The sequence below is a fragment of the Sminthopsis crassicaudata genome, chromosome 6 (genome assembly GCF_048593235.1).
Source record: "Sminthopsis crassicaudata isolate SCR6 chromosome 6, ASM4859323v1, whole genome shotgun sequence".
NCBI classification, from domain to species: domain Eukaryota; kingdom Metazoa; phylum Chordata; class Mammalia; order Dasyuromorphia; family Dasyuridae; genus Sminthopsis; species Sminthopsis crassicaudata.
This window is the reverse complement of record NC_133622.1, coordinates 39897973-39909872: the sequence shown is the minus strand read 5'-3', so window position 1 is coordinate 39909872 and position 11900 is coordinate 39897973. Positions and strand designations below refer to the sequence as shown.

General features: G+C 36.8%; 1 protein-coding gene across 4 annotated transcripts in view; it reads right to left on the bottom strand.

The window, feature by feature from the left end:
- Nucleotides 1-862: 862 nt before the first annotated feature.
- The window catches only part of PDGFRA (platelet derived growth factor receptor alpha), a 46513-nt gene continuing 35475 nt past the window's right edge, over nucleotides 863-11900 (bottom strand). For 3 of the 4 annotated variants that reach the window (XM_074275437.1, XM_074275439.1, XM_074275438.1), the window contains exons 18-23: nucleotides 11636-11758; nucleotides 9945-10056; nucleotides 7712-7811; nucleotides 7496-7601; nucleotides 4411-4646; nucleotides 863-3687 (exon numbers count right to left, since the gene is read on the bottom strand). In XM_074275437.1, the coding sequence (XP_074131538.1) occupies nucleotides 3540-3687; nucleotides 4411-4646; nucleotides 7496-7601; nucleotides 7712-7811; nucleotides 9945-10056; nucleotides 11636-11758 (825 nt within the window). In that variant the 3' untranslated portion in view covers nucleotides 863-3539. The remainder of the gene's footprint in view (nucleotides 3688-4410; nucleotides 4647-7495; nucleotides 7602-7711; nucleotides 7812-9944; nucleotides 10057-11635; nucleotides 11759-11900) is intronic. The other variant, XM_074275440.1, reaches the window with a different exon arrangement.

Below are 11900 nucleotides of genomic sequence, written 5' to 3'. Positions count from 1 at the left end.
GCCAAGTCCAACATTCTTTTGACCACACTAATTCTGCTGCCTTATGATAGTAAGTTATTTCTAACATTTTGCTATCCCTAAAGAGATGCCTGAAATGGAGTTTTCATCAAGATGAGAGACTCTTCTTAGGAAAGTTAAATTGTATTTGATTTTTAGGCCTAATTGTTTTTTTTGGAAATGGCTCAATTCACAGGAGATGGATCAGAGTGCACCCCCAAATATCAGAAACTTGAAACTCTAGGCTGAGAGAAAAATCTTTACAGTCCTTAATCATTCAAACCATCTAACTTTAAATTCATGTAGCTGAATAGGTTTCTATTCAATTTTGGAAAAATTATTTTAAAGCCTAGTTAAAATTAAGATGTTTTTTTTTTTTTTTTACCACTAATGTTAATATATACAAAAGATGATGGATTAACCCTTTTACAAGTCCTAGACATTAAATGATTTGGTCAGTGATCATAGCTAATAAATGTTAGAGGTGGGATTTGAACACAGGTCTCCTTGTCAAGGTCTTTCACATAGAAACTATTTCATTCATTATACCCAGCACAGTGCCTGGTACACAGCAGATACTTAATAAGTGTTTGTTGATTGATTCTTAACTCCAAGTCCAGCACCCAATCTGAACAATCCCATTACCTCTAAAGTTTAATGCATTATTTTATAATTTATGTGGTTTGCTTTAGAAAAATGAAGCTAGACTTTCAGCATAGCTTTAAATTATATATCATTTATTGAAATATAAAGATCTGAATTTGTACATTTTAAAACAATAAAAATGGGGCATTTGTATTGCATTTTATACTGGTAGTTTCTCCTAATCAAGTTTGCCCTCCTCACATAATACACCACGCCATTCTTTTGGAAAGAACTTTTTTTTATTATTCTAAAATATAATTTTTGGACATTCAAAAGTGCAACAGTTAACGTGCCTGTGGGGTATATCACAGTCAAAAAATATAAACAAAGGCAGTGATACAGCTTGTCATAAATGTTTTGGCAGTATTCTCCGTCTATATAGAAATACATATATACATATGGATGTATAACATCACCTTATCTTACGTCCCTCTTCACAAAACAGGACCATTTTGTACAAGTTGTCAGACCACATTTTAAGGAAATCATTGACCTTTAAAAACTCACAAGTCGCATTTCTTAGGCTAGCTTTTGATTGTCATCATACAAACGGAGAGCTGATAGGATTGGCGATTTTCCTTCTGGTGGCTTCTCACAAGGAAGCCATAACAAAACAAACATACAAACTTGCAATACTTTGAAAACACACACAACAAAATATTGTTCCAAGCCACAAATCGGAAATTGTAGCCCAGGGGCTAAGCTTTTGACAAATGGGACCAGGGGCCACCGATCTAAGAGCTCAATATATTTTGCCAGAAGACATGATTGTAGGTGCAGAGCAAAAACAGAAAAGCATCATTGGAAGAAGACTACATGAGAATGAGTGACTGGTTGCTAAACAGAGAAGGCTTGAACTGTGATTCTGGAAACACAAATGCATTTCAAGTCAGACTGGTTCTTTTTAGCAGGCCTCCGTAGGCTCAGGATTCAAACTAGGAAGAGTCTCCAAGAAGGGAAAGGCTGATGCTGACAGTAGACATCAATCAGGTACCTAGCTGTTGCTTACATAATTTGTCATCAAATCACCACAAGCTATGTTTCCTTCATATGGTCTCAGCCAATACACATAACAGGTTCAAATAGTTTAAATATTAACTTTTTTTGTAACAAAAAAATGAATCTACTTATTCCAAAATGACTTTGAAAAAAAAATAGAACTGACCATCATATTTAAAATGTTGAATTGGTTTATCCATGTCAAGCGACTATAAATGGCTTCATTTTGCCATGTCTTTATTAATCTGAGGCCTAATCATAGTAACTGCTTTAGAGGGAAGAAGTAAATAGACCACTGGAAACTCGGGGAAAAACCCTACAAGTTAGTTTTCTTGACATCAGCTAATACAGAAGAACTATATAATTTGCCAGATACTTGATATAATAATCTGAGATTAAAACTTCCAAAGTCAGCCCTTTTATTTGGCTATTAGTCAAATTTCAAATTTCAGGTTCTTGTTTTTTTTTTCCCATTCCTCAATTCAATTCAATTTAACATTTATCAGGCACCTACTATGTGCAATGCATTGTGCTACACATCAGGGATACACACACACACACACACACACACACACACACACACACACACGTTTCTGCTCTAAAGAAGCTCACATTCACCCTTAAATCAACTTTCTATAATCTGATGCATAATACAGTCCCTCAACCAGCAATGCTATAGAAGGCTGAGGGGTTTTAGATCCTTTTCCAGTTCTATTCAGGGCTTTAAGACTCCATCTGATTAACATTTTGATTCTGGGGATGTCAGAATGACAGCAGTCAGAATCTCTGTTACTGATGATGTATATTCCATTAAAAGGCTGGCCAAGCATAAATTTACATAGGGGGAACATTTACTGCTTTACAAGTTTCATTACTTCAAGGGGTTATTTTTTTTTTAGTACAATTGATTAGATAATCGCTTCAGTACATGATTTTACAAAGAACAAAAACCCAGAACTTGAAACTGCCTGGGTGATGCTACATAGTTTTTTCTTCTATGTTTAACTAACTTTAATCTGCTACTGCTATTATTTTATATAGCCAGAGGTTATTCAGTATAAATGCCCCAAACTCAATAAATTCATTACCTATTTAATACAGCTGATGATTCTCATTGTTGAATTACTCTTGATGTTTCCGGATTGTGCTTTCTCTGAAGGGAAATGTGTTCTAAATTACATGTTTAGAATTACTGATGACAGTAGTCGTATTATTATTAACATAGTTAGCAATATGTAAAAGACTTGTTAGGCTTCTAAACAGCCCAGTTCTATCAAAAGAAGGTTTGTTAATGATTATCTTTCTTCTTTATTATTCAACATTAAAAAAGGTAACATGCTATAGTACCGGTTTCCTTTAAGTTTCAAAAGTGGTTTTGCACGTACTTCCATGGTAGCCCAACAGCAACTGACACAGGAGGAAGTACATAAATGTTTTAAGTGGTCTCTTCTGAAGTCCAGAGAATATATTCAATACAAATCTAAACACATCCTCAGATACTTATTTACATAATTACAAGGATGGCATCATGATGCAATGAAAATTCTGTTCATCAGAGTCACCAAATGCCCTTGAACCACAAAGTGGGTGTTGCACTGCCTTTCCTTTTTATCCATCCATCTGGTAAAAAGAAACTCGGCGATCAATACTGAGATGCTATCAAAGTATTGCAAGGAGCAACACTGAAAAGGTCCATTCCAATATAACTCACGCATTCGTATTCACAATGGTCCTTGGGCTCTTTACTGGGAGGTTCTCTTTTTTTAAAAAAAAATTGAATCTCCTTGCATCATTTGCATTGCAATAAAGTGGTTTTCTGAAAGGTGTTCAAGTCTTTAGACCGAATGGTGAGTACCTCTCTTTCCAGAAATGGAATACATCCATTAGATCCTTGACCATTACAGGAAGCTGTCTTCAACCAAGTCTGAGGAGTCTATCCCAATATCATCCATCATATCGATGTCCTCAATGGTTTCATCCTCTCTCTTGATGAAGGTGGAGCTGCTGGAACCTGTCTCAATGGCACTTTCCTCAGATGTCTGGGAACTGGGGAAGACCAAGAATAAGGAAAACTGAGGCTTACATCCAAACCTGCTGGGTTATGGATATATAGGGTGTGCCCTTCCAAAATTTGTTATTACTACACTGGCTGCCCAGTTGGATTAGCATTTATCAAAAAGCATAATAAACTGCTAATTACCTATCATGATGTAATGATTAAGAATAGGGATTATACAAATAAATAAAATGGCAGGCAATCTCCAAAGTATTTTACACATTCTATTTACTTCTTCTTTCTAAACTTTTCTTCATGGCTTCTAAACAAGTTGCCATAGTGATCGATCCATTTCAGTAAATTCTCCAACTACCCTGCTTAGCTCTGGTAGAAATGAAAATGAGAATTGGCCCATCCCAAAGGAAGACAACAAGAAGGCAGAGCACTGGGACTCAACAGCTGGTGATCAGTAGTCTCTGTTCCAGTCACTGGGACTCCCCAATGACTCGCTATACATGTGCTGCACATCCCTGATTTACCAATACCTCCCTCCCCTGAAATAATAATAATAATAATGAAGCTAGAAACAAAGATCATCAATTTCTAGGTGGTTAGGTATGTAGAATATGGCTGGATAAGCCATTTCCTTCCTCTGGGCCTCAGTTTCTTCATCTGCAAAATGAATGGGTTGGAAGAAATGGCCTCTGTCTCTTATCTTCTTTCACCCTCCTTAAGTCAAAATCCAATCATATGGTCCATGGAGGGACACCTACCTGTGTCTGTTTCTCTTGCCTAGGTCATCTTCAGGGATAGGGTCAATGTCAGGCAGAGGGATGATGTAGCCACTGTCAGCACTCAACCGTTGTTCATCATAGCTGCCTTCCCAGTCCTTCATCTTATCCTCATTTTTGTAGGTGACGCCAATGTAAGTATTATCACACTCCACTCTCATGCGAGCAACAGCAGGATGGTCACTCTTCAGGAAGTCCAGGTGGATTTTCTCATAACTCTGAAAACAACAATTGCATATCATTACTCAGATGCTGCTGACTTAACTGCAAAAAGAGGAAATAGAGAGGGAAGAAAATGATCATTTATGAAGCACCCATTATGTGCTAACCCCTTGACAAACATTATCTCCTCTGATCCTCCTCTACAACCTTGTGAGTGATTCCCATTTTATAGTTGAGATAACAGGCAGACAGAGGTTAAGTGATTTGCTTAGAATCAACCAGTAAGAGTCTTTGGTCATATTTGGATTTAGGTCTTCCTAACTCCAGGTCCAGTGCTCTACCCACTGCATGTATTTCTGGGTATTTCTACTCAGGTAGAAATAAAATAGAATCAAGAATAAATAAACTAAAAAAACAATCTTTCAAATTCATTTGTCACTAATGATTAATAAGGTAGAATCAAAGGTTAATGATACAGAGTATAGATCAGAAAGAAACAAAGTTGCCCTAAAATGAAGTTTAAAAAAAAAAAAAAAAAGACTTCCATCTACTGGATCATGAGATCTCCATTGGTAGATCTTGATGACTTCCTGCCACCACACCCTCACTTCTCTTCACTGAGGGTCCCTAATGTTATGGGGAGAATGCCTTCTACCAAGACAATGATTCCCTTCCATGACTTGGGAATTCCCAATAGAAATGAAAAGTGATAGTACTTCTTTATGCTCTTAGCTCCTCCAAAATCCTCCTTCTGGCAATCACTCCTAAATTTTCAAGGATGTCAGAAGTAGAATTCTATCAGGAAATGGTCCCAGATTCCCTGGCTAAGTACGGGTTCCTTCTGGACAACAGTTTCAACTTCTGACCTCATCATAGTTCTAGTTGAACTAGTAGCCAATAGTAGTACAGACCTATCCTAGGTTCTTCCCTTTCTTAATCCCCTAATCATCCTCCAATGGAAATTCTGATCAGCAAAAGGGCTTGTTTAAAGGTGACTGGAATTTTCAGTACATGAATGGCTAGATAACTGGGTCAAAGGATAAAGAGTATGAAGAACCCCAAAGTTGGATAATGAAATTAAAGGAGATGACTGAATAAGTATTTATGAATTCTGCCTCAGAACTCATGAAGAGAATGTTTCTTTCATGTAAATAGCATGACTCTTCCATGCAATTTGCATTTGCTACTTTGGACAAAGCTGGCTGTGGTAACAGCAAGCCATGGATAGTACCCTCCAAGACATTTGGTAAAAACCAGTTTTACATGGATTTAAGTGAATTCAGCTTAGCCATTTAATGAAGTGTGGCTGCTCTGAGATGGTTAACAACATTGTCCTTTCAAATATTCACAAAACATCTGGGGAATAAAGCACTTACAGGTGCTGCTAACAGAAGGAGAAAAGATGAAAAAGGAATCCTGCAGGAAATGGGAAATTCTGCTTTCCACCTGAGACCTGAGAGTATCCTCTGAATCCAGATGCTTCTTCCCTTGTCACCATTTATTCTATTATCACGCCAGTAGGAACCGTACCCCTGGACTCTCCCCTACTTTTCTGCCCTTCAAACTTTATACATAATAATTGCTTTAAAAATGTAAAAATGTAATCAGTGTTGTGATTAAAAAATTGGATTTGGAAGTCAGAAAGAACTGGAGTTTAATATACCTCAGATACTTGCTGGCTGTATGACCATGGGCAAACCATCGAGCCTTAGCTATTCTCATGAATTAAATGGAGAAAATAGCACCTATGATGTTTACTTCTAAGAACTGTGGGTCTATAGCTGGAAGGGACTTTCTAAGAAATCATCTATATCTTAAACTTGGATCATGACCTCATAAAGTCATATAACTGAATGTGGGGGTCATGAAATGATGATGTTATCAGTAAATGTTTGATTTGTTTACCTATTTTATATACACATATACCCAGAGTCATGGGAAAATTTCTCAATTAAAAAAAGATCATCTCAATTCTGATGGACGTGACCTTTTCCAAAAATGAGGTGATTGAGGCCAGTTCCAATGATCTTGTGATGAAGAGAGACATCTGCACCCAGAGAGAGGATTGTGGGAACTAAGTATGGACCACAACATAACATTCTCACTCTTTTTATTATTCACTTGCATTTTGTTTTCTTTTTCATTTTTTTTCTTTTTTGATCTGATTTTTCTTGTGCAGCAAAATAATTGTGTAAATATGTATATACATATTGAATTTAACAAATATTTTAACATGTTTAATATATATTAGATTATTTGCCATCTGGGGAAGAGGTGAGGGGAAGGAGGGAAAAATTTGGAACGCAAGGCTATGCAAGGATCAATGTTGAAAAATTATCCATGCATATGTTTTGAAAATAAAAAGCTTTAATTAAAAAAAGGATCATGATATTTATGGAAATATGTATAGAAGAATTACACATGCTTAATATGTATTGGATTACTTGCCATCTAAGAAAGGGGTGAGAGGAAGAGAGGAAAAAATTTAGAACACAAGAGTTTGTAAGGGTGAATGTTGAAAATTATCCATGTATATATTTTGAAAATAAAAAGTTTTAATTAAAAAAGGGGGAGAAGGATCACAAGTGGAAAAAATTTAAGAAGTCCTGATCCTATTGAAACCTCCTTATTTTTAGATGAGGCATCAAAAGCTTAGAGATGGGTTAAAAGTTTTTCCCAAGGTCACCAAGGTTATAAGTGATCTAAAGCCAGGTTCTGTGACCCTATACCTTGCACTTTTCCCACTGTGGTTAGGAAGGCCAAATGAGACAATATAGCCAAGGGGCTTTACAAACCTTAAAACATTATAAAATGTCAGTTATCATTGTGCTTGCTTGAATTTCCCTCCTTCCCCAATCCCCAAGGAGACCCACTCGTAGCCTGCCCAGATTTCTGAGAGACAAACCTTCTTATACTGCCCAGGAAGCAGGTTTTCCACAATCTCACTCAGGTGGTAGAAGGAAGGTCTCTTCTCGGGCTCACTGTTCCAGCACTTCACCATGATCTCATAACTAAAGAAGGAATGGAAACCAGTGTGAAAAGAAGGAACAGAGCCAGTCCCCACCCTGGTTGCATCCCCACAGGCAAGACACACCCAACCACAGATTCAGAGAAAGCTTACACTTCACTGGTGGCGTGGTCTGGCTTGGCCATGCGGTATCCACTTTTGATTTTATTATAGAAAGTAGAATCCACCATCATTCCAGGATAGGGTGTGCCTCCTAAACACAAAAACATCCCCAAAATAACATTACCAAACAAGGATTAAGGGTATTCATTTAAGCACTGTAGGAAACATTGGTACTTACACAATTTATCACACTGGTGGTGCTAGGTCTAAACTGGGAATATAACTGATCAAATTCTAAACTATTTGGAATTAATTCAAATGCCCACTCTTAAAAAAAAAAAAAAAATCCTTATTGAAGTAATGTGTTCCTGTACCATAACTAGAACACCATTCATATTTTTAAATAAAAAGCTCACTTGTTAACAGAAACAACAGAAAAAAAAATGGCTTTAGTGACCTAGCCAATAGAAATGGTCCTAAAGATTTTCTAAGTTGCTGCTAACTTGGACAGTAAATCAAATGATGTCCCTGTTTGGGCTTGGCACGAGCCCTTTGGGATTGCCAATGAGACCTGGATTTCATCCCACAAGACCTGATCATGGCTCCTTCTACTGACCAGGAAAGTATGTAAGGAAAGGGAGAAACATAACATTTGACTTTTCAGATATGAAAGAATGAGTAAGAAAGAAACCAAGAGAGCTCCAGCCCTCTCCATCTTGTCTGCACTGGCCTGGACAGAGAGTTCTGATAATATCAAGCTATCAGTCCACATGGTTACTGATACCCACTTTGTAACTCAGTAATGATTATGGCTGTTCTGACTTGAATAACCCTTAAAAACTGAAAAAGCAAAGACAAAAAAGAAATCATGTCTGCAGGCAGTGTTCTAATGGTAACCATTTTGAAAGGAACACCAACATTGTTGAATTGTGTGGTTTATATTTGTAGAATCAAATAAAGAACTAAGAAAATAATTTGAATAAAGGAGAGGAAAAACAAAACAAAACATTTTCACCTAAAACCTTAAAAGTATTTGAAGAAAAACTAGGATTTAAGCTTTGAAAGGTTTCAATACTGCCTCAGTTGTCCATTTTTGTGTGTAGACACAGCTGTGCTTCCCAGATTATCCAAAATAAACTGGCATTGTGAGATGCTACCATGTATTATATAAGAGAAGAAGGGAAATTTGGGCAACTAAGGCTTTGAAAAGAAAACTTTTTTTTTTCACAATTCTATTAGAACAACAAGAGAATCTGTAAGAAATTCTACCTTTTTTACAACACTTGCCTTTCAAGGAGCCAGTTCAAATGGTCTATGATTATTTCAACCTACATTTCTTCCTTCCGTTTTGAAATCCTTTTAAATCACTGACAGAAAGCAAGCTCTTGAGAACAGAGACTATTTATTTCTGCCTTAGTAACTCAAGCACTGAACATAGTCTAACACAGTAAGTACTTAATGTTTATTGTATCATTGAGTGTAGCATTAGCCTCTTAAATATTTCTTTCATGCAGCTTAGTCTTATCTAAATTGTATCTCTTTGTGGTCAACTGTACAGTTCTGGGCTCATGTCAAAAATCCTGTATTTACTGACTGAGAAGCATTTACTGCAAAATATTGAAGAGAAAAGGGAATCAAAACCTTCATTCTCCATTTCCCTGCTATTCCAGAATTGGCTAGGGATCAAAAGACTTAAGTTCTAATCGCTCACTGGGTGACCATGGGCACTGCTTGGAACTGTTTCCTCATCTATAAAATGAGAAGATTTAACTATGTGACCTCTGGGGTTCCGTTTAAGCTCTAGAACTGTTTCAGTGTCCTACAAAGAAAGTAAGAAATCATTATCCCCATAAGATCCCCACTTAATTTAAAAATCAAGAGCCAAAAGATAAGTGGTGAATTGATATGGTGAGTATATACTACAAAAGGGGGAAAACTAGGGGGAAAGTGAGGGCATCTTTTCACACATTATTGCTAAAAACAGTCTCCTACAAATCTGATTAGGAGACACTATGTCAGGAACACAGTGTACAGAAATGAGAATCTATCTGGTATCTTTAATGATCTGGGGGTAAGCGGAGGAATAAGTCGCTTCTTTTTCTGATGGATGAACCCGTGGACCCATTCCTTGTGAAATGGCCTCAGAAGACAACCTTCGTTCTGATTTATCACGATCTGCCATCTTGTATTTGTAACACCCTGACATTTCCCTGCTGAACTGCCTCAAGGACAGAAGGAATACTTGCAAGTACAAGTTCATTAATGAGTTGTTTCAGGCACATACCAAGGGAAAAAATCTCCCACAGCAGGATGCCATAAGACCAGACGTCGCTCAGCGTGGTATACAGATTGTCAAAGATACTTTCAGGAGCCATCCACTTCACTGGCAGAAAAGTCTGTATCAAAGAAAGGCAAAGGAAAGAGATTTATACATATTTAAAAAAAAAAAAAAATCAAATCACAAGACAATACAATGTTTTTACTACCACAGATGAAAATAAAGGGCAATAATAGAAACAAGATTTCTTTTTTGTTGGGTTCTTTGAGAATTTTAAAAATAATCCTAGCCCTATAACCAGTTAAGACTCTGAGAAATGTACTTTCTGCTGCAAAGAATTCATTTTGGAGAATCCTTAATTTCCCCAACTTTCATTCCCTTTTTTAAAGTTGCTAGGGTTTGGTTTTCTTTTGGGGGGGAAAGGGAATTTTTGTTTTTTGCTTTTATACCTATATATTCCTCTCCTTTCATCCTCCCAGAAATTCATCTTTTGTAATAATAATTCTTATATTAAAAAAAACATTTTTGCAAAAATGATCAAACATCAAAAAAAGGTCTGAGTTTTGGGGTATACTATATCTACTCTTCACCCTTAACTCCTTTCTCCAAAGGAAAAAAATCCCCAATGACAGATTTGAGCCTAAAATGAGAAAACTGAGCAACTGGCAATATACCCAAGGACTTCTGGGTAAACAGCAGCCAACTGATTTAGCCCATTGTAGCACAGCTCTTAAGCTCAAGAAATCCACCAGCCTCAGCCTCAAATAGCAGAGATTGTAGGTGCATTTATATACCAGATTTACTTTTGTACTTTTAGAGAAGGGTCAGAGGGAGCATTGAGGACTCTTGGTAATATGAGAACCTAATTGTATAGGAATGATCTGGTCTCCTGAATGGATCCCACTAAAGACATCAAAGTTTCTATGTTATCTTACTAATTCTCCTTAATGTTGTTGGGGGAGGGGACGGTTTAACGACACAGACCATTATTTTCATTAGATCACAAGGAAAATATAAACTCTACAAAAGTCAAATGACTTATCCAAAATCAAAGTTGGAATTGTAGTTTCCAGACTGTTGCACCAGAAAACCAAATTACATTGAGTCACTGTGCCAAATGTTGTGTGCTCTCTTCAGACAAATATCCTAACCCTAAAATAATCACAAATTAGAGATCTCAGAGATCATCTAGTATAATTTATCCTTTCAAGGATGAGAAGACCAAGATGCAAACAGGGCTTGCCCAAAGTAAGATGGGTACTATTAAAAGTTATGATGAAAACTCAAAATTTTGATAGGCAGCTGAGAATTTTTCCCCATGTAATGTTAATTCTTCTTCAAAAATAATTAATTTGCAAGGCATCTGTTTTAGCCAAGGACTTTCTCTATTCTATTTGAATAGATAATATATGGCTGCAGAAACAAAATGACATCCTCTATCCATGGTTTTTGGCACAGCACCATCCACATGAATTGCCAGAGAACCTGCTTAGCTATAAGAATGAAGTCATTTGTGAACATGACAGAAATGAACAGATCATGGCATAAAGTCATGTCTTAGTCCATTCTGCTTTGCCCAAGGGAACTCTATTTCCAACATGAAATCACTATCTTTAGTTGTCCTGAAGAGCTGGGATCTGTATTCTGGCAATTTCTAAAGAAAAAGGGAGAGACCAATTTATGGACCAGATACTTACACTGCCCTTGGACACATAGTTGGAATCATGCATGATGTCTCTGGCCAGGCCAAAGTCACAGATCTTCACGATTTTTCCTTGAGCCAGAAGCACATTGCGAGCTGCCAGGTCACGGTGAACACACTGTAAAAACAGGTTCATCATGAAAGGTTTGGCTTATGAAAATGAGCTAAGAATATTACTACTTTCTTCTCAATTCTAACCATCCCCCTAACTTAAAAAAAAAAAAAAAAAAAAAAAAAAAAAAGGCTAGGGCAGCAAGGTG